The 23,560-nt window shown below is 39.4% G+C and overlaps 1 protein-coding gene across 3 annotated transcripts in view; it reads left to right on the top strand.

Moving 5' to 3' along the window:
* Positions 1–19,209, top strand: part of LOC126236922 (ralBP1-associated Eps domain-containing protein 2) — a 125,048-nt gene extending 105,839 nt beyond the window's left edge. For all 3 annotated transcript variants that reach the window (XM_049946585.1, XM_049946584.1, XM_049946586.1), the window contains one exon: positions 14,671–19,209. In XM_049946585.1, the coding sequence (XP_049802542.1) occupies positions 14,671–14,821 (151 nt within the window). In that variant the 3' untranslated portion in view covers positions 14,822–19,209. The remainder of the gene's footprint in view (positions 1–14,670) is intronic.
* The last annotated feature ends 4,351 nt before the right edge of the window (positions 19,210–23,560 follow it).

Here is a 23,560-nt window from a genome sequence, read left to right as displayed (position 1 = left end):
TTATACGAGTGGGCTCTCCGAAGCCCGCTCCCGATTTTTATCCAAAATTTCCTGTCACTTCATACTTTCCATTTCCAAGTTGGTGCCTCCCATAGTCTCCCCCCCCCCCCCCCCCTCTCCTCCATATCCAGGGGAGAATTGGGTCCCGCAGGGCTCTGTATTGAGTGTATCTCTATTTTTAGTGGCCATTAATGGTCTAGCAGCAACTGTAGGGCCACCCGTCTCACCCTCTCTGTATGCAGACATTTTCCGCATTTTGCACTGCTCCACCAGTGCTGGTGTTGCTGAGCGGCACCTACAGGGAGCCATCTACAAGGCGCAATCATGGGCTCTAACCTACAGTTTCCAGTTTTTGGCTGCAAAGCCGTGTGTTATGCACTTCTGGCGGCATCGTACCATTCATCCAGAACCAGAATTTTACCTTAATGACGATTCACTCACTGTAATGGAGACATATTGATTCTTAGGACTGGTTTTCGACGCCTGATTGACTTGGCTTCTTCACCTTCGTCAGCTTAAGTGGAAGTGCTGGCGGCACCTCAATGCCGTGCCTGAGCAACACTAACCGGGGTGCAGATCTCTCTACACTGCTGCAGCTCTACAGAGCCCTTGTTCAATCCCGCCTTGACTATGGGACTCTGGTTTATGGTTTGGTGGCACCCTCAGCATTGCATTTGCTTGACTCACTGCACCATTGTGGCATTCACCTAGCAACAGGAGCTTTTAGTAAGAGTCCGGTAACCAGCATCCAAGTGGAGGCTGGAGTCCCTCCATTGCAGGTTTGATGTGGACAAATGCTGGCCAGTTACTTTGCCCATGTTCATAGTTCCTCTGTGCATCCGAATTACCGTCTCCTTTTCCCACCCACTGCAGTTCATCTCCCGCATCGGCGGACCAGGTCAGGGCTTCCAATCACAGTTCGCGTCCGATCCCTTCTTTCCGAATTGGATTCCTTGCCTTTACCATCTATACTTATGGTCCATTCACTTACACTTCCATGGTGTACACCTAGGCCGCGGCTTCGCCTGGACCTTTCACATGGCCCTAAGGACTCGGTTAACCCCACGGCTCTCCGCTGCCACTTCCTCTCGATTCTTCACATGTACCGAGGTCATAAGTGGTTTACACTGCCGGCTCAATGGCTGATGATCACGTTGGCTTCATGTCTGTCTATGGAGGACATATTGAACAGGATTCCTTGCCCAATGGGTGTAGTGTTTTCACTGCCGAGCTGGTGGATATATCCCGTGCTCTTGAGCACATCTGTTCGTGCCCTGGGGAGTTATTTCTTCTGTGTACTGACTCCTTGAGCAGCCTACAAGCTATCAACCAGTGCTACCCTTGTCATCCTTTGGTAGTGACCATCCAGGAGTCCATCTATGACCTGTACGGTCCGGTCATTCAGTGATGTTTGTCTGGACCCTAGGTCATGTCAGCATCCCAGGCAACGAACTTACCGATAGGCTGGCCAAACAGGTTACGCGGAAACCGCTTATGGAGATCGGCTTCCCTGCAACTGACCTGTGTTCAGTACTATGCCACAAGGTTTTGCAGCTTTGGGAGATGGAATGGCATAACCTCAGCACGCACAACAAACTGCGTGCCATGAAGGAGACTACGAATGTGTGAGAGACCTGTAAGCGGGCCTCTCACAGGGACTCTGTGGTTCTCTGTCGGCTCCACATTGGCCTTGCTTGAGTGACACACGGCTACCTCCTGCACCATGATAACCTGCCTGAGTGTTGGTGTGGCGCCAGGCTGACAGTGGCCCATATCTTGGTGAGCTTTCCTCCTTTGACTGCCCTGCGGCAGCTCTTCAGTTACCAGACTCATTACCCATTGGCTAATTTAGTTTTATGTTTTATATGTGACAGTTGGTTTTATCATTCTATATAAGTTTTAGGGCATGTCCTTTGTCCCTTTGTGTTCTCCACTCTAATGCTTTTAGGCTGGATGGTTAACTGTGTCGCAGAGTGGCTGGCTTTTCCTTTTATTCTTGTGGTTGGCCAGCCACAGTCATCTGCTCTCTTGTTTTTATCCCTCCTACATGTTTCTTGCTTCTCTCTGTGGTTTTCTTTTCTTGTTTTGTCCATAGTAGTGTTGGTGTCCTCCTGTCGTTCTTCTGGTTCTTCCTTTGCCTTTTATTGTGCTGTACGTCTCTTTCATTTTCTTCTTTCCCTTGTGTACTTACTTTACTGGGAACAAGGGACCGATGACCTCACAGTTTGGTCCCTTTCCCCCCCCTCTCTCACAACCAACCAACTTATTAAGCCCTTCTGCTACACTGTGGTGATCAAAGGCAGAGTTCATTGCAAACCACTGCTATTCCTTTTGTAACAGAAAGTACCATACATGAGTAATTGGCTGCATACATTATCTGATCAGAAGTATCCAGATACCTGTGGGGCAGGTCCACCATTTGTCTTTATGATGGCTTGAACTCTCCTGGGAACAATTTCAGTGAGGTATCTGAATGTATGCAGAGGAATGGCAGTGCGTTTGTCCTAAAGATTCAAAACCAGATAAGGTAGTGGTGTTGAATGCTCAGGTCTAGAATGAAGCTGACATTGTAACTAGTCCTATAAGCATTACATTAGGTTGAGTTGAGGGTCTGGGCAGGCCAGTCAACATCAGGGATTTTAGTGTTTACAAATCATTGCCTCACAGATGTTGCTTCATGACAAGAGTTTATTGTCATGCTGATACAGTCAGTCATCATCTCTGAACAGTTCCTCTACTGTATGCAGTACACAACGCTGTAAAATGTGTTCATGTCCTTCTGCATTTAGCATTTACTTTAGCAAAATAAGGTGACCACATTCTAACCATGAAAAAGATCCCATACTGTAACACCACCTTGTCTGTATTTTACTGTTGGTGTCACACTAGAAGGCAGGTAGTGTTCTCAAAGCATGTGCCAAATCTAAACTCTTGCATCAGATTGTCACAGGTATAGCATGATTAATCACTCCAAATGTTCCATTCCCAATCACCTAAAGTGTCACTTAGCATGGACTACGGAAATGTGTTGCACTATACCATTTTACTGCATTCGTTTTGGCTCCTGATGCACGGTCATTCTGCTAGGAGAACTGTGTGCAGCATTTTGGAACTCACAAGTGATTACTTCTGCTTATTTTGTGTGTTTTTTTTACAACCACCTCCTGCAGTGCTCAGCAGTGCATGTTGTTTAGTATATTATGTGTGCCTGCTCTTGTTTTAGCTGTGATGGTTTCTTTTGCATTTCCACTTTAAACATTCCCGATGGACTTGTTACTCAGGTGACATCCAGTCACTACTCCACACTCGAAGTTGCTGATCGCCCCCGACCTTGCATCCACAACTATAGAACACTTTCTAATAACACTTTTATTAGATACATCTACATGCACATGGATACGCTGCAAATCACACTTGAGTACCTCACAGAGGGTTCATCGAATCACTTTCACAATAATTCTCAATTGTTCCAATCTCGAACAGTGCACAGAAGAAACACCTATATCTTTCCATGCGAGGACTGATTTCTCTTATTTTATTATGATGATAATTTCTTCCTACGTAGTTTGGTGACAGCAAAATATTTTTGCATTCCTAGGAGAAAGGTGGTGGTTGAAATTTTGTGAAAAGATTCCACCACAACGAAAAAGGCCTTTGTTTTAATGATGCCCACTCCAAATCCTGTATATGTCAATGACACTCTCTCCCATATTTTGCGATAATACAAAACGTGCTGCTCTTCTTTGAACTTTTTCGATGCACTCCATTAATCGTGTCTGGTAAGGATCTCAGATCGTGCAGCAGTACTCCAAAAGATGACGGACAAACATAGTGCAGGCAGTCTTCTTAGTAAATCTGTTACATTTTCTTAATGTTCTGCCAATAAAACACGGTCTTTGGTTTGCCATTCCCACAACATTTTCTGTGTGTTCTTTCCAATTTAAATTGTTCTTAATTGTATTTCTTGGGTATTTAGTTGAATTTACAGCCTTTAGATTCGATTGATTTATCATGTAACCGAAGTTGAATGGATACCTTTGGCACTTATGTGGATGATCTCATTATTTAGAGTCAGTTGCCAATTTTCACACCATGTGGATATCTTTTCTAAATTGTTTTGACTTTACTAGATGATAAATCCCAGTATCATCTGGAAACAACCTAAGATGGCTGTTCAGGTTGTCTCCTGAATCATCTATATAGATAACGAACAGCAGCGGGCATCTAGCAGTACCTTGGGGAACGCGAGAAATCGCTTCTGTTTTACTCTATGACTTTCCGTCAATTACTATGAATTGTGACCTCTCTGACAGGGAATCATGAAACCAGTCACATAACTGAGACAATATTCATTAAGCACGAAATTTCACTAAAAGCTGCTTGTGTTGTACAGTGTTAATAGCTTTCTAGAAATCTAGAAATACAGGCTCAGTTCAAAATCCCCTGTCAATAGCACTCAGCACTTCATGTGAGTAAAGAGCCAGCCATGTTTCACAAGAATTGTTTTTTCTAAATCTGTGTTGACTGTCTGTCAGTAGACTTGTCCTGAGGTAATTTGTAATGTTTGAACACTATATATATTCCAAAATCCTGCAGTGTATCGACTTTAATGATATGGGCCTGTAATTGAGTGAATTATGTCTGTTGCCTTTTCTGATATTGGTGTGACCTATGCAGCTTTCCAGTCTTTGGGTATGAATCTTTCTTATAGCGAGCGGTTGTATATGATTGTTAAGTATGGAGCTATTGAATTAGCTTATTCTGAAAGAACCTAATTGGTATGCAGTGTGGACCAGAAGACTTGATTTTATAAGGGATCTGTGTTGCTTCGCTAGACCAAGGTTATCTACTTTTATGTTACTCATCTTGGCAGCTGTTTGTTATTCGAATTATGGAATTTTTGCTTTGTCTTTGCTGTAAGAATTTTGGAAGTTGGTTGGTTGGTTGGTTGGTAGGGGGGGGGGGGGGGGAGGACCAAACAGTGAGGTCGTTCGTTCCCATTGAATAGGGAAGGACAGGGAAGGAAAGCAGCCCTTTCAGAGGAGCAATGCTGGCATTTGCCTGAAGCAGTTTAGGGAAATCACAGAAAACCGAAGTTATGATGGTTGGATACTAAGGCTGTGTTTAGTAACTTGGCTTGAGCAGCATTGTCATTGATAGCATTTCCACTGCTGTTGCATACAGAAGGCATTGATTGTGTCTTGACGCTGCATACTTTACATACGGCCAGAATCTCCCAGGATTTTCTGCCATATTTCGAGACTAAGTTTCATTGGGAAACTATTATAAGCATCTCACATTGAAGTCCATGCTAAATTTGGAGCTTCTGTAGAAGATCACCAATCTCAAAGATTTTGCATTTGTTTAAATTTGGCATGATTTTTTGTTGTGTCTGAAATAGTGTTCTGACCCGTTTTGTGTATCAATGAGGTCAGTTCCATTGTTTGTTAATTTATTTGCTATCTCTCTCTCAATTGCTGTTGCTACTATTTCTGTGAATTCAAGTCACATCTGGCCCACACTTACATTGTTAATTTGGAAGGAGTGGAGATTATGTCTTGGACGGCTGTCAAGTGAATTTTTATCTGATTTTGTGAATAGGTATATTTTTTGTTTATTTTTGGAAGACTTGGGGATTACAGTATTCAGTTGCGTTACGGCAACCTGTGTTCACTAATCGCTGTATCCATTTTGATGCTCGTTACTAGCTCAGGATTATTTGTTGCTAAGATGCCAAGTGTATTTTCACAACAGTTTACTGTTCACATGGGCTCATGAACCAATTGCTCGAAATAATTTTCAGAGTACGTTTAGCACAATTTCGAATGAGGTTTTATGTGTACCTCCAGATTTAAACATGTATTTTCTCTAACATATCGAGGGTACATTAAAGTCACCACCAACTATAATTGTATGCATTGGGTACATGTTTGAAATTAAACTCAAGTTTTATTTGAACCTTTCAGCAATTGTCGGTAAAATAATCCAATTATTATTTTGTTCTGGTTGCCAAGAATGACCTCTGCCCATACTAACTCACAGGAACTGTCTGCTTAAATTTCATTACAAGATAAACTACTTCTAATAGCAACAAACACACCAATTGTGTTTAGCCTATCCTTTCTGAATACCGGTTGAACTTATTTCTGGCTTTAATCAGCTTTCAGTGCTTATAACAATTTGAACATCAGTGCTTTCTGTTAGCGCTCGGAGCTCAGGTACTTCCGCAACACAGCGATGACAATTTACGACTGTTATACTGATGGTTCCTGGACCTACGTTCTTCCTGTGTTGAACCTGTGCCTTTTGAGACAAAGCTCTTTTTTTGTCCCCCCCCCCCCCCCCCCAAAGATCATTTAACGTAAAAAACCACCCAGTCCCTACTACTTGGGAAGCCGCCTACTGCTTGTAGTGACTCCTGACCTATTCAGCAGAACCCAAAACCTAACCACCATATGGCGCAAGTCGAGGAATCTGGAGCCTACATGGTCACAGAACCATTGGAACTACTGACTCACACCTTCCACTCAGCTCTGTACCAGAGGTCTGCAATCAGCTCTGTCGACTATGCTGCAAATGATGAGCTTTGCTTTCATCGCATAAGCAAGACTGGCAGCCTTTACTACTTCTGTTAGCCACTCGAAACCAGAGAGAATCTCTTCAGATCCAAAGTGACACACATCATTGGCACCGACATGAGTCACCACCTGCAGCTGGCTGCACCATGTGCTCTTCATGACATCTGGAAGGACCCGGTCCACGTCCGGGATGGCTCTACCCGGTACACGCATGGAGTGCACATTAGCTTTCTTCCCTTTCTTGGCAGCCATGTCCCTAAGGGCCCCTATAATGTGCCTAACATTGGAGCTCCCAACTACCTGTAATCCTACCGTTTATGATTATCTGCATCTTGCAGGCCAGGTGGTTTCCTCTGAAACAGGGCAAGCAATTGCATCTAGCTGAGGGACAGCGTCAGCCACAGACAGCGCCTCGAACCTGTTTATCAGGCTAACCAGAGAGGCCTTTCATTTGGCCCACTGGGAAGTCTTTTGCCACCTGCCGTGCTCCTAGGCGGCCTCCCACTTGACTGTGGGGGAGGGGTCAACCTCAGTGCCAGCAGTTACTGGGCTGACTACTGCCGTGGACTGATCGGTGAACTCAAATGTGCAGGATGTCTGTCTGATCCCCATCACTGACCCACAACACTGATGCCCGTCCACTGCAGCTTCAAGCTGTGTAACCAAAGCAATCACAGCTTGGAACTGAGATTGAAGTGTCACCATCTCGGCTTTCATCTGCACACAGCAATCACAGTACGTATGCATACTAACAACCGTGGAAAAATACACTACACAGACAAATTATTTATTTCTCATTCGATCTGCCAGATATGTTGCAGACAAATAATGACAGTTGACGCACACTACGGAACTCTACTGTAGACATGGATTGAAATGCAAGAACTGTATCCATTAAATGAGGTTAATGCACAGAGATTCAATAACTGAACCACCATAGCACTTGGGTGAGACTAAATAATTCATTCCTGATTAGGATTTTGTAATATGTGACAAAATTGGTTTACTTTCCGACACAAATGAAAACTTGAGAACTGTGTCTGTTACATGTTAAATTAACACACAGAAACTTAAGAAACTAAACTACAAAAACACACAGATGAAACTACGCAATTCGCTCCTGGTTAGGAACTTGTAAAATGTCACAAAATCTGTTACTTCTCTGTTGCTGCTTGTGTCTTGACCAGCTGCTGCTGCCTGACGTGTGAGAAATCTCTGTGAAATGAGTTACAGCCACACGTAAGTTTATCCAGCAACAGCTCTCATTGTGCTGCTCCCTACTGACAATGCTCAACAAAATATACATATGGTTACAAAGTTCAGAGAATAAACTTTTCGCTCTACAGTTGAGTATGCACTGATATGAAACTTCCTGGCAGATTAAAACTGTGTGCTGGACCAAGATTCTAACACAGGACCTTTGGCTTTCCTTGGCAAGTGCCGACCGACTGAGCTACCGAAGCTTAACATGATTCAGCCTCACAGCTTTGCTAGTGGCATCAGCTCATCTCCTACCTTCCAAACTTCACAGAGGTTTCAAAGTAGAGCATTTGCCCACAAAAAGTCAAGTTCAAGTCTCAGTCTGACACACACTTTTAATATGCTAGGAAATTTCAGGAAGTTCTTGGTGGACAATAAATAACGGAAGGAGTAAAGATGAAAACTCACTGTACAGTTGATATATTGAGTAGTATGTACGCAAATAAACAAGAATGAAAACAAAGATAAGTTTTTGGATGCTTTCCTTCTTCAGAGGTAACTAGTAGAATAAATTATAGTGGCCTGGTGTGCAGTGATCTCTCTGGAGAGGTGGAGGAAATGTTCTATTTATCAGGATGGCGATCAGCTCTCGAATCTGGGCATCATGGTTTCAGTGGGATGTCGAGGGTTAGAAGAGTCCACCTGAGGAGTAAGATAGCTGCACCATTTATTATTCCAATGAATTTGAGCAGCTACAGGTGCAGGCCCTTGTCCGGTGATGCAGCATGGTCAGGCACAGATTTCGCAGCCGTTGATATAGGAGCGTTGTTGTGAAGACTGCATTAGGCTGCTACACACAATGTGGCCTCAGTGTGGAGGGACTTTGCATAGTAGAAGTTCCCTATCAGTGCTTTGTCAGATGATGATGTGGCTGACTGTTGTTACGCTGCTAGCGGGGTGACCTGAGCCCTGCCCAGCTGAGGCACGTGACATCGGGCTGGCGACAGTCGGTGTTGGCAAGCACACAGTTACTTGAAGGCTGCAGTTCTAGCCTCAGCCCATCAGGCAGTGACTGGCAGTGGATTGGCAGGCAATCCTGTCAGTATTATGGCTGAGTGATGGTGACCTCATGGCAGAAGCCAACACCGTGACTGCTGATGACTCGTGATTCGAGTGGTGACCTACTTGACCAGATGGCAGATGGCCAGAGTGTTGCTATAGTCATATATGATACATGGAGAAGTAAACACCCCCTCCCCCTCCCCAGTGTTGGTAATTGCCTGGGAATTGACTGACTGACAGGGGGATGGTACTGCCGTGCAGTGCATGCATCCCCCCCCCCCCCACACACACACACACACACACACACTTATCTCTTTACAAACTCACATTTGTCTCTACAACATCGTTGTCCTGATGACAGATTGCATAGGTTGGAGCGAGTGAGGGATGAAAGGAAGCAGGAAGGGATAGTGAGATGTGAACAGAAGTGTGGGTGATGGCTGGGAGTAGAAACAGCAAGCATACAATATACATGATCCAGTCACATTAATGTGACCACTGCCTATGTTTGACATCAATGTGCAACAACTTCTCACAAACAGCAGGTGGCAGCTCTACCAGTATAGGGTATATAAAGTGTGATGGGGGGGATACGGAAAACAGTGCAGTCATTGGTATAATGCAGAAACAGAGAGATTTATCTGATGTCCAAATTAGCATGATCTTCAGGCCATCCCTTTCACTCTATAAACTATCTCGCATATAATCTGGCCAGTCACAGATAGCACATCTGCACTGGAAAAAAAAAATAATTTGCCCAGTATGTTCGATGACATTTATAAGGTTTTAGCAGACAACACATTTTCCTCGAAATGTGATTTGATAACAGACCTACTGTGCCATATCCACACATGCCTCTGATCATAGGAACATCCCCTTGAAAAAACTGCAAAGGAGAATTCCACTCACCAGTCAGTATCATCCTGGACTGGTATAACTTGACCATATCATGTGCCAAAGCTTCAACTAACTTCAAACATGTCCCGCAATGAGGAAAGTTTCACCTACACTCCTTTCCAACTCTCCCAGAGTGATAGTATGCCATCCACACAGTCTAAGAAATATCCTATTACATTGTTATGCAACACCTTTTCCAACCCCATTGCTACAAGGATCATATCAGTGTGGGAGATCCAGGTGCAAGACCTGCCTCATTCGCCATCCACGTCATGTTCTGGCCTTGTCACAGACATATCCTAGCTTAACAGAGGTAGGGACACCTGTTAAATCAGTCTTATCGTATAGCATGTCAGTCCCCCACTACCTATTCAGCTTCTTTTTTGATTGTTTAGATAGGAATTGTCCTAGTAACAGATTCTTTGATCCCTCAGTTCTCCTGGTCTCAGTTGCTGCCAAGATCCTGGTCACACTCAGCTGCACCCCTGTTCATACACTGACCCGCCCTTCTTCTTTCCCCACTTCACTCACCCTACACTTAACAGCTTTCTTTCAGCAGTCTCCTTATTCCTGTGTTCTGTTTCCTCCATCGAGTCCACTCTTCCACATCATTGTGTGTCAGAGCTAGCTCATTCGTGCCACATTTACGTACTGTGTGCTTACTGTCTCACCTTTCCAGCTGCCAACTTCCCTTCCCTCCATCCCTCAGTTCCCTCCTCGCATCCTCTGTCCCCTTGCCTACTCCATTTGATACAACTCCTCATTCCAGTAGTAGTAGCAGCGGCGGCGGTGGTGGTGGTGGTGGTGGTGGTGGTGGTGGTGGTAGTAGTATTAGTTGTCATTGTTTTGTGTGTGTGAGTGAGAGAGAGAGAGAGGGGGGGGGGGGGGGGAGGTTGCCTAGTTTCGATAAAAGTTGCGCAGTAGGAACATGAAAATATTTTGGGTTGCAGAATATCATTGAAGTGTCTGCCAAAAATCTAAAGACTCTTGTTGCTGTTTCTTATTTTGTCAGTTGTTGCAGAGACTGGAAAGGATATGGTAGAAAAATGCAGTAGTTAGGAGAGCTATATTTGATGTATGAAACTGTCAAACAATGGAAAATCCAGGATTTAATGTAACAATATTATGAAAAGGAAAGTTGCTACTCACCATACAGTGGAGATGCAGAGTCGCAGATAGGTACAACAAAAAGACCGTCACAAATAAAGCTTTTGGTCAGCAAGACCTTCATCAAACACACACACACACACACACACACACACACACACACACACACACACACACGACTGCAGTCTCTGACAACTGAAGCCACAGCAACTTTCCTTTTCATAATAATATATGAAATTGTGGTTGACTGCACTATAATTAACACAGGCACAGGTGACGCCAGCAGTGAGAGTCTGATGCCCCGTGCACAAAAACTGCCACAGCCGTGGGTGGTAGCTGTGGAAGCAATTTGTAATTTCAAAAGCTTTACTTTTATCTTTCTGTGTTTTGAATAAAAAGAAATTCATCAGCTAAAAAATGATGAGTATAATGATGTAGTAAAGGGATGATTGAGTTATACCCTCAAGCAGTCAGTAAAATGTGGTAGACACAAACAGGCTGTTTCAAAATTGCACCGACAAACTTTGAGGGGATATAGACATCTTGAGGAACAAAATGAGGATACGGACCAGTGTCGGGAAATGTCATCTAGTGTTGCTAAAGGGTGTCAAAGTTGTAGGCACCGGCACGTGTGTATGTATATACATACAAGGTAATTCCATCATGATGTTACAAACTTTCAGGAATGATGGAGAAGGATAAATGTATTAGTTTGAGGTAAGGGCCCTGGTTACTGAAACAAATGAGCCTAAAGTTATAAGTGAAAATTGTTTCGATACCTCTGACAGTGGAACATGTGTACTGATACTGGTATTGCTAAGGTAGTAGGGTATGTAGCTTTTAGAGGTGGTAGTATGGAGGAAAACTAGAAATAAATATTTAGTAACCATTGGCTCTAAAACGCATACCTTCGGAGCTATGAACACTTGTTTACCTTCACTGCTGTGGCGCACATTTCCTCTGTTGAACAAGTGCTCATATTTCTTAAGGTACACATTTTAGATCCCATATTTACTAGATTTTTCTTCTTCTTTTGGTCCATACTGTCACTTCTGAAACTTAACTGCCACACAATCTGAGCAACAACATTACCAGTACATGTATTTCACTGTCAGAGGTATCAGAAAGATTTTCACTTATACTTTTCAAATCGTGTGTTTATGGACCAGGGTCCCTTAGCTCACGTTGATACATTTAACCTTCTGTCACCCCAAAAGTTTGTAATGTCATCACCCTGTATATACAAACAGAGACACACTGGCACCTGTAATATCGTTGCATTATAGTCTCATTGGATGACATTTTTGGACACTGTTTCCTATACTCATTTATTTCAAGTCACCTTCTACAGCCCCTCGAAGTTCGTCGGTGTAATTTTGAAACACTCTGCGTATGAAATGGAACAATGCAGCTTTTAAAGGTATGGTGATAGTTTCAAGCAAACAGTAACAGGAACTTGATAGACTGTGCTGAACTGAACAAAATTATTTGAAAATGTTTACAGGAGAAGTAAGAAAATACCATAAAAAATTGATAGCAGAAATGGATGGGAAGAAATGAAAGTATGAATAAAATAATCTTATGTTGCGTAGGAATCACATTTTGTCAGTGAATATAGCAGGTGGGGCAGTAAGTACCAATAAAGACAAAACTGTACAAGAATTTTGTGTAGTTTGAGAGATTAGTCAGAAATACATATGGTTGATTAAGAAATAATGACATTCTGGAGGTAATTCCAGAGGAGATGTAGCAACTGTTGAGGTTAGAAGTAGTTATAGGTGCTTGGATTGATGGTATTCCAGGCAAAGTAGCACAATAGAATCTTGCAGAAGTATTAACAGAATGTCTCGGAGGAAGACAGTTGCACGATACTGGATCAATGCTGTAATTATTGCAGTTCAAAAGAAAGAAGAGAGAAAATACATAAGACACTACAGACATGTCGCCTCCCTCTAAATAATGTTCATCGTATTCAGTGAAAGCATTACCAACTGCATAGAAAAACTATGGTTTTTTTAATCGGTAAAAAACAAATTTGCCTTAGAATTGGATATAGTGCAATGGTTCATTTGTAAGTTGCTAAATGTTATAATAAGGAATAATACATATGCTAATGCCACAGCTTTCATTAGACTTCACCAGAATGATGAAAAATTTAGAAATGAAAGAGGAATGAGCCGAGGAGACTCATGTCTCCAAAACTATTCTCAGCAGTCCTAGAGGAAATTTCCATATCCTCAAACTGGGATAACAGAGAAGACTACACATGGATGTAACTTATTTTAATGACCCTCATTTTGCCAAAGCTGTTGTACTGTTTGCCTCTTGTCCCGATAAGCTTTAACAAAAAATCCTAAATCATGTGTAACCATTATATTGAAAAGAAAACAGCAGAAATTTACAATGAAGTCATAGAACCAAATGATAAGTTGTTGAGTTTATGGCAGTTTAAGACAGCTGGACAAGCAGAAAAAATGTTAAAGAGAAGAGTAAGATGGTCTGAAGCACTTTTGTTTAATTTAATAGTGTATTAGAGATCAAGCCCTTGATGTGTCTGAAAAGGAAATTTTAATGTCAGTGTGTATTACTAGTGCGTACTTATGACAGTGACTATGGACTTTAAATGCAAAAATTACCAAAAGAAAATTGAGGCTTATTTACCGGGTAATGGAGAGATGCATGTTGGAATTGCAGGAGTGATAGGAAAACAAACAAATCGACTATGTGATAGTCTGGAGTGGAAGACATAATTATGAATGCAGTGAAAATGAAATAGATGTAGCTGTGATATATAAACCAGCTAAACTGATAGATTCAGCAATGGCTGGATCCTGAGAGATAAGTAGCGGTAGGGGTTATGACCTAATGTAGGTGGATCGAAGGTATTAGAATGTATATAAACAGGAGCAGCATGTATGCCTGTAACTGAAGTCTGTACGTAGTGTGATTTCCAGAGGAGCCCTTCATCAAGCAGCAGACATCTAAGAACAGAGCTCTCCTTGCTTCAGCTTAAGGATTATGTGATGTGGATTATCCGCTTGGGGTTACTTGTCTCAAGTGATATTAAATTTTTATACACAGATGTTAGATAATCATGTATAAGCCCTAGTTTTCTGAAAGATAATTTGCTTTTATTGCTATATTGTTGATACAGTCATTCTTTGGTTTAATGCATAGGAAATTCCAGCTGCATTATTAGAACACTGAGACAGCGTTCTTCACCACATCAGGTTCTCTGTGGTTGTGGAGCCAGGTAATGTGCTGCCCTATTTTAACAAAGAGGTCAGCTTATGACATAACCTCAGCATTTGAATAAAACCTAACACACAAGGACATTTATTTGTATGTTCTCAACAATGATGGACTGGTACAGATGATGTCTATAGACCAGGGAATTGGCATAGTACCCAATAACTGTCAAAAAATGAGACAATGGGAAGTAGTATTTTGACGATGTGGCTGCAGTAATAGGCAAAGCTTGAAGCCATTACAGAAATAACGTGGGGAAAAAACCCTACTTTTCTGAAAAGAGGAAAATACTGACTGTGACTATTAATAAGAAAAACTTAATCTTGAAGAAGTAAATAATGAATCAATCCTTGGGTGTGCATTGCAACTCTTGAAGTCTGTTAAGGATAAGATACTGGGTGGGAGTGCAGTTATTATTACTATGAACAAGCAGTGGTACTGTTGCTTATCAACATTCGGATGTTATATGAGTGACATCTATGCCTCTTCTTTTCCCCCCTTGAAACTGATATAATTGTAGTTCATTCATTTTGTTTTGCTACATTATTTACACTGTAAATATTCTTCATTGTTTTAGGCCATCGAACACCCTGCGTCAACTTCAAGAACAAAACACACTGCTGCTTAGAGTGTGCCAGGAACTGAACCAAGAATTAGCAGAAGTTCAAGAAGAAAGGGCCTCTTTGGAAATGCAGTTGGAGCATCTCAGAAGTCACCTAACAGAATGAAAGCTAGTAAATTCAAAGAGATATTGCGTACTGGAATTTCTCAAAGTACTGTCTTGTACTTTTCTGGATACAAGGCAATTTTCAGTTATAGAATTCTTTATTGCATGGATAAGAGACAGTTGTGGAGTCTAAAAAATATATATGTTTATTATGCTATTTTGTAATAATCTATGAAGAGAATTAAGGTTGAAACTGCTAGATAGTTTTTGACATAGATGTATGTTAAAATGTGCAGTTTATTTTATATGTTGACATGTATGTCAGAAAGAAGGGAAAAAATCTGTTAGATCATTTTAAGTTCCAGGCAGTTACTAATATAGTAAAAAGACCTCCTTAAAATGTGTTGTCTACTGAGAAACAGTCAATGGCATTGACTGCTAAATGTGCTTTGTATGTAGTCAAGAGATCATAAAAAACCTATGCTGGACACTCCAGATTGGCTTGTTTTGCAGAGTATATGCAGTTACTATGGTGTTCTAAAATAATGCTTCAAGGTGCCACAAGTATTATTGTGTTAGTGCTGTACATTTTGTACATTGGTGCTCTTGTTCAATTGAGTTGTTTTGCCTGAGAAGTTTGGAAGTTGTGGCCAGAGGTGTATTTTTTATCTTGGGAGTTTTTCCTAGACAGATTACCTCTCTTGTGCTCAATATATGCCTTTTATATTGTTATTGTTGACCTTTGTAATTGAACATGTAGTTATTAATATATGAGAGCATGTAAAAGCAAAGATTCCAAATTGTGAATGTAATTTTTAAATTTACTATTTTTTTAATTCATTGTAATGATAATGGGGATGTTATTCAACATTATTTTTGTTTGTTTGTATGTGAAGATTGAAGTATACATGTTGGTCTTTAATATACTGACAGTTTTGGTTAGTTACTATTGCTGAAACATTTATGTGAAGTTAAACAGGCAGCTAATCCAAAAAAGTTGTAGAAGCCATTGTATTTGCCTGCTTACCTTGTTGACAGAAAATTGTCATAAATTGCCCATTCATATGGCAGCATCTCCATTATTTACTGTCTGTGTAGAGATGGAAGTGCTCTGATTGCAATTTTATAGCAAAATTCTCTGTGCATATGTATTGATAGCAGGTTGAAGTATGGAAGAGTTCCAGACCAGATCTAGTTGCATGAGTGTATTGTCCAGTGAGTGACTTGGGAAAACTTTTTTGTGCCATAAAATAAGATAATTTGGAAGTAAATGAAACTGGGAATGTACAGTCAGTGTCACAAAAACATTGGATGGAGCTTCATGTAAGGCTCACCTTTGGTTACACACATTCAGAATTAGAGGTACTTGGTACTGTTGCAGTACTTGTCGTGTTAAGACTTTTATGTGCTTGATGAGTTCATGAATATTTGTATGATCTGATTTTCTTTTCTTTTTCTGTTGTGTATCCTAATGAGAGTGAAGCTTTCTGTGCACTTGAAATGATGGTAGTCTACATTGTGTGTGCTAATTTAAAACAAAACAAGAAAATCCCAATAATTATGAACTAGAGTAGATAATTAAAAAGACTATACAAAGGAATATTGTGCAACTGTGCGATATTGTAGGAAAAAAACTGAATTAAATCTTTATATTTTACAACCAAAGATTTGCTTTCAGGCCGAGGGACAGCAGAGGTTAGGACATGATTAAATATAGGGTCCCAGAATCTATGGAAAATATACTATGAGGCTCCTTAACCACCCTTCCCAATCCTCAATTAAAGGTGTTTCATCAAAAGCTTGTTAGTTAGTGTATTAAGATTGAAGTATTGTGCTGTTCTTTAAAATCATAAATCTGAATTACATGAGTAATTCAGTTAAGCATATGAGTAAATTGCAAAATTCCAATTTCCGTTGTCAATCTCATTTATTTTCATTTCTCTCTTGCTGTTTGTTCTGTGATTAGAGCCTTGTAGCAGTTCATATTTTGTGATCGAAAGTCCATACTGCTAACTCATGAATTACCTCGAAGCAAGAGGTTTTTTTCCAATAAGTTATGTATTCACATATATCTGTTTTTGGTAACTGTAACCAGTATACTTCCAGCAAGTTGTATATTGGTTATTTTTTCACTTAACATGGTTATAGCTGTACAAAGCTAATTTACACAGAGTTTATTGATCCAATCCATACCCTTTCTTATCAGTATGTTACCATTATTTTTATACAAAAGAAAAGAAAAGGAAGGAAACAAGCACCAATTTTTGTTCTTTCAACAACAACTTAATATTCAAATTTTGTTTGTTTTGTTATTGTAATTGTTTGTAATTTACAAGGTCATTTCTTTTTTTAACAGAATCTGAAATTCAGAGTAATACACAGAAAACATTGTTTCCATCTCTCTAATCCCAGCAATCAATTTAAAAGAACTTGGGGATGTGTACCATTGTCCCTTCTTCATATTTCATATTAACATACATGGAATGAATGTTTGTCTAATTAGGGGTTGACTGTGAATATTTACACAAGCACTAATTATATGGAGTTATTGTGAGAAAGAACATGCAAACAGTGGAATCACATCTTTCATTTTTAGTCCTCGTTTCAGTGGTCACAGTACTGTTCTTTTTTTCTTTTCTTGTCTTTTCTTTCTCTTCTATTTTGAAAAAAGAAGAGGCGAGAGTGCATTTTCTTGTGTATAACTTGAATGGAATTAAGTGTTGAATACATTGCCAGCAGTTATGCCACCACCCGCTTATTCATTTGTGTCTGTTTATAGACTGCTGTGTTATAGGTACGTCTTTGTGTATGGAGTGTATATTTATTGAGATGTACATTTGATTTACCCATGTTATGTGTTGTCTTAATGTAGCAGTCATGATTTAAGCAATATGTGTGAAACTTGACACACTTGTATGTATTATACTCCAGTGAGATTATTCATTCTTAACTTAGGACTAGCTGATTATGTGCCACATGGCAATATCTGTTAACATTAGTTGGTGCAGTTTGTACGTATCATTTGCAGTAAGTTCCCTCATCACCAACTTGAAATGACATATATTTTCCTTCAGAATGAATTTTTACCCTGGGGAAAATCTCTTTCTTTTTGTAGTGAAGTTTATGTTGTTGTTGCCATAAAAGAGCAGATAGCATATGTAACACCTAATAAACAAAATCAGCTATGCTAAGCTGATAAATGGGCGTTAGATGATGATGGGATCTGAGAGGTTTGAGAGGAATAAAGGGAGAAAAAAGTTGCGGTACGTTGGGTCTTCAGCTTTTGGGACAAAATGAATAATACGCTCTTTCCCACTTTCTACTTGGTTTGGATTTTTACCCATGTTCTATGAAGTGTAGACAATATATTTTATCAGAGCAGTTGTTGATTTAGCAAATTTTAGGTAATTCTCCTCACACTTTACTCCAGTGCTTGCTTTGCTCCCTGCAGTCTTGTAAACAAATTTTGTTTTTTACCTGAGAATGATAATATTTGTTCAGTTACTAAAATGTCAATACGACAAATTGAGAAAGCTCTTGTAGTCACCAGACAGATCATAACTTGCTATAATGTTAGTGTTCTTATTTTTTCATTTGTCATTATATCACCATGTAGTTCAGTCTTTCAGCTAAAAGTGCACAACTTGATTAAGAAGCAAATAAGTAATCTCATTATCAGTGTTGATGATTCTAGTAACACTCTATTTTCTGTGCTGTGATAATGTTTATAAAATATATTATTTTTTTATTTACATAAAAGTGACCAAAAATAATGAATATTTTTACCTTGTTGCCTAGTTTCATGTACACTATTTGCTGGCCACAACTTTAAACATTTGTTGTGTGTGTCATGCTTGTGACAGACTACCCGTAGCATGGTATTTCGTTGCATCTATATGTTAAATATATTTGAAGTCACAGAATGCTATGTGAATGAGTCGTCATATAAAGAGTTTTACTGTTATCTAAAGCATATGGTGCAGTTTTGTAATAGCTGCAGAGAAATGTTGTATTAATAGGCAATAAACTTGCTTCAAAATGCTTTTCCAAAATTATTTATAATTCTGAACTTGTATAGTCGACACACTGCTCACAAGCCCTTTACTTGTAGATAAGAGTCTTGCTTTTTTGTAATATTTAAACCTCAGTTCTATTCAGTTCTTATACGAAGAGTGTGGCATATTTGATGACTTTGAAAGTGAAAAAAAAAAGTTTATCTTTTTCTGTTAATGTTAGAATTTTGAAATACATGTACCGCAGTTACTAAGAGCTGCAATATGGTTGAGACCTTCACATGGTGCATTAAATTGCACTTTTTGTAGAAATTGTGTAAGTTAAAATCACAGAGAGACTTCGCCTATTCTTTTTCTTGTTTTGTCCCATTGTCTCAACTGTTGTTCTTTTGTCATGTATTGTCTTTAACTGTCATTCTTTTGTCATCTATTGTCTTTGTCCCTTTGTGATTTTCTAAATTGAAATTTCAGTTTTATACATGGCGTAGAATTGTTCAGTTACTTACCTTGCACCTTCACATCCCCATGATTGTTTTCCTTCCCCCATTCCTTCATTCAGTCTCACAGTGTGTAACATGCTTTGCTGCATGTAGGAAGGCTCTTCAGGTACATGGAATGAGTTAATAAATAAATAGTGCAACAGCAGCTAATAAACAGAAGCTTCTGCTGTATATCATTAATTGCAATCTGCTTATGCAGAATTAGAGGCATTAGTGTCAAGCTGTTATTTAAATGCTTTAAGAATAAGGCTTACTTTATTTTGAACTTTTTTTTTACCAAAACATACACATGAATTTTAAATCCACACGAGAAATGATTTTTTTAAGACTCTTGTCTTTCTTGAAATGGTGAAGCACGGGCTTGCTTAAGTTTTGCACAAGACTATAGAATCAAAGACAAACATGTAAAGTTACACGTACATATGTATCTTACCTTGTAATTGTTTACAATTCATCAGAAAGTGATGATAATGTCTTTTGATTTTCTTCAAGTGTTACATTTATCATGGAGTTTTACTACTTATGTCTTTTGAGTATGCTTCAGATTTCGATGTAACTAAAAATCTGTCATGGGGTGCAGAACTTGTGGGGAACTTAAATTAAATTCTTTTGAAATAGTAAATGCTGAAAACAGCAAAATTAAAGTATGCATACAACTTCAAAAAATAATCTTTGTTTGGCAGATGATTGCAGGTGTCAACAGGTAACGTACAAAAGCATTGTGAATGAATGAGCAACAATAGAGGCATCATATATAGAGTGATACATTTCCTTGTGCAGTGTGTGGAACTCAATGGTGTAGAGTCCATGGCTGCAATACCTACTTGCAAACAGATAACGGCACCAGCTTCAATTTTATTTTCTATCACCACAACCAGTTTCAGCCACTAAGGCCATTTTCAAGTTGTTAGGAGCCTGGCACCATGGAAGTCACACAGACAAACTACAGTATGTCTGTTCAAGATGCTAGGCTCATAACCACTTGAAAATGGCCTTGGGGGCTAAAACTGGGTGCAGTGATAGAAAATAAAATTGCAGCTGGTGCTGTTCCTTGCTTCCACATAGTGATAAGGTGTAGAATTATGCTTTCTACTCAGTTAATACTTTGTGGCATTATCAGTTTGCTCTATTTCTCACAAAACGTGGCCCATGTGTTCTCACACTTGGCAAATGCATGCGCAAGGGCGCGAGCGCGCGCCTACACACACACACACACACACACACACACACACACACACACACACGAATATCTTCATGAAGATGCTATTGGTTGAGGTGTCTACCAAAAGTCTCTTTGTCTGTACATTTGCACATTCTATATTTATTTTAGACCATTCAGCATTTTTTTAGGTAATGTGTTAATTCATGCACTTATGCTGTTATTTAAGCTTCAGTAATAGCCAAAAACAGACAGAAAATTGACTTTGGCTGTAGCACAGGTCTCTATGAGCCACATCATTTGAGTTTGCCAAATTATTACCTGTTTCATTGTGTGGAGACAGCAGGTTTGTGTTTACTGAAAGCTTTTACCAATGTTTATATGGTTTCTACAAGATCTGCAAAAAATCAGTTTCTGATTTTATATCACATCACTGGATGAATTAACATGCATTGAATTTACTAGATATACATTAGTAATTTTAGGAGAATTGTATTTGAGTAGTGATCAGCTTTACATATAGTTAAGTAGAGGAAACTCAGTTGTCTTAAAGTCTAAAATGCCAGTAGACATTTTCAAATTAGAAGGATAACTGGAAATTGAGAACTTTGTAGAGGGAAATGAAAGATTGACCCAAGCCCGTAAAAGAAAAAAAAGAGGGATCACTAAAGAATTGACAATATTTGCATAGTGAAGTGACATTTTAGAATGGATTAAGAGATCAATGTGGAAATGGGCAGGGCATATGAAAAGAAGAGAAAAAAATTCGTTAAAAGTGAATGGAAGCAGTCCTCAAGTGGAATCCAAGAGGGTATAATCACAAGGAAGACCTCTTACACCATTGTGATAAGGAATCTGAAGAGTCAGTGGCTACAAGTTGCGGTAGATAGACTGGGAAAGGCTCTAATAGTGTGAACTTGCTTCTCAGCTTGAAGAGAGTACTTCACATTAGAGATAAAAATACCTCCTCAGAGTAAAATAAACAGTGAAGGAGTGAAATATTTAATTTTTATTTGTGAATTATTTAACTTATAAACATTTAACTATTCAATTGAGATAAGTTTTATTGATTTGTCGGCATTCATGAAATGGATGTGATGTGACACACTATCAGCTGTTTCACAAACAGTCCATTGGAAACTGTCCTCTGCAGAAACACCAAAACTCAAATCATGTAGTATGACTCACAATTTTCTTCTGATAATTGGTAAGACTCACAGGTACTCACAGTACCAGTGTTTCTGGAAGTCTTTTTTTTTTTCTTTAGTGAAATTGCAATTACAAAATTGAATAGATAATTTTGAATTGTTTATATTGCATTTTGAAACATTTTTCTATAATCCAAAGTTTAGTAATGTACAAGAGAAATATTGGGTTATTCCAGAAGATTAATTTCTATGTACTCTATAAGAAAGGAAACAGGCAGACAGGAAAGACACAAAAACAATAGACATGTTCAGATAAAAACATTTAATTATAGCAAATCTACTGTAATGGCATTTAGAATATAGTCATCACCTGTAATTACTCAAGAAAATATAGCACGGTAATTGTTACAGCAATGTCATTTTGAGGTACAGACTATCTCTCTGCAATTCAAGGAGTAATAGTCACTCCCCATCAAGTTCCAGCAGCACTTTTGGATTAAAGCAGACATGACATTCAGAGCAGGTAATTCCTGGGATGTGATTCAATAACATTGCCAGTCCTCAGTAGTGAGCTGCAAGGTGGTGGTACAGAACTGGATGTTGGTGACATTTTTAGCAGACTCTTTACCTCAATATGTGACAAGTTCTGCTGTGTGAAGGCTTGCTTTAATCTGTCAATAAATATTGTTGTGGGTATTCCATTTATATCAGTATAAGACACTTTTTTATGGTGTGTAATTACTTTGAATGAACCACCGTACAAACGATTGGAGTGACTTTCAGATGGAACCATGGTGAACAAAAGCTTGTTTGCATATCTGTCGGTTGTGGAAGATGAAAGGATGTTGTGTACTATGTTCTTGGACTGTTAGCTTTCAGATTTAAGGCCAAAACATGAAAAAAGTTTGATGCTTTGCTAAGATTTATGTATCGGGGAAAATTCTGTAGACAAGCATAGTGTTAATCCATAGGCAGATTTGGGGGTTGTCTTTGAGAGTGGCTCACAAACCCAGCTAGGAAGTTAGGATTTTTTTTTTGTTCTGTGGTTGGAGGTGTGGCATCTAGGATATAATAAATTAAGTGTTTAGGTGTTCCATTAAACTGTTGGCTGTTACTCAATTTGTGGTTACACCAAGTGGTGGCCCCAAGAGCTTTAAATTGGTAGAAATCAAACTGTCTACCTTGACCTATTTTGATGTGAAGTGATAGACGAATCTGTTTAATCCATCTGCGAAAAAATGTTTTGGCAACTGTTTACGGTATGGAATCCTCCATTGAAGGACTTCAGGTCAATGTAAAAAAATCTGTTTATTGTTGTCAAACAGTAGATTTATCTGTAAGATGGTGGGAATAATCTTATTTCAATATGCACATGGTCAAACCACTTGATGAATGTAATCAATATGCCAATTTGAGCTGAAAGATGCATGCTCATCTTTTGCATAGGCAAGCATTGCACAGAAAAGTACTTTTTAAGTGTCTCTCTTTGCCCGGCCAAATAAGTGTTTTCTCTAACAACTGTATTGTGGGCTTTAATTCATGGTGTGACATTTGTCTAGTAAAGATCTCTTGCCATCTTGAAAAACATGCCATTCAGTTCATGAAAATTTCTAGCTGCTAGAAGCGGGTATGAAAGTATGGATTTCCCATCACAGCCCAGATATGCTCTATGTGTAACAAATCAAGGGTTCAGGCAGGTCAGTTCAAGGATCTAGACATTCCTTAAAGTGTTTTTTATGTGAACTGGAGTGTGGTGTTTGCATTATTGTACTGGAATATGCAATTTTGTATGCTGGTCATGAAGAACATGACAACAGGGCTCTTCCATTCTTGTCACATACTGGCAAGCATTCAGTCTCCCTGCAATAATTACCAAATCAGTCCTGTTGGCATGTCCAACAGCTCCCCATAGCATAATTCCAGGAATTGGAGAGATATGCATGTTGATAATCACTGATTCCTGTGACCTTTCACCAGGTC

The sequence above is a fragment of the Schistocerca nitens genome, chromosome 2 (genome assembly GCF_023898315.1).
Source record: "Schistocerca nitens isolate TAMUIC-IGC-003100 chromosome 2, iqSchNite1.1, whole genome shotgun sequence".
In the NCBI taxonomy this organism is placed as follows: Eukaryota; Metazoa; Arthropoda; class Insecta; order Orthoptera; family Acrididae; genus Schistocerca; species Schistocerca nitens.
This window is presented reverse-complemented; position numbering and strand designations above follow the sequence as displayed.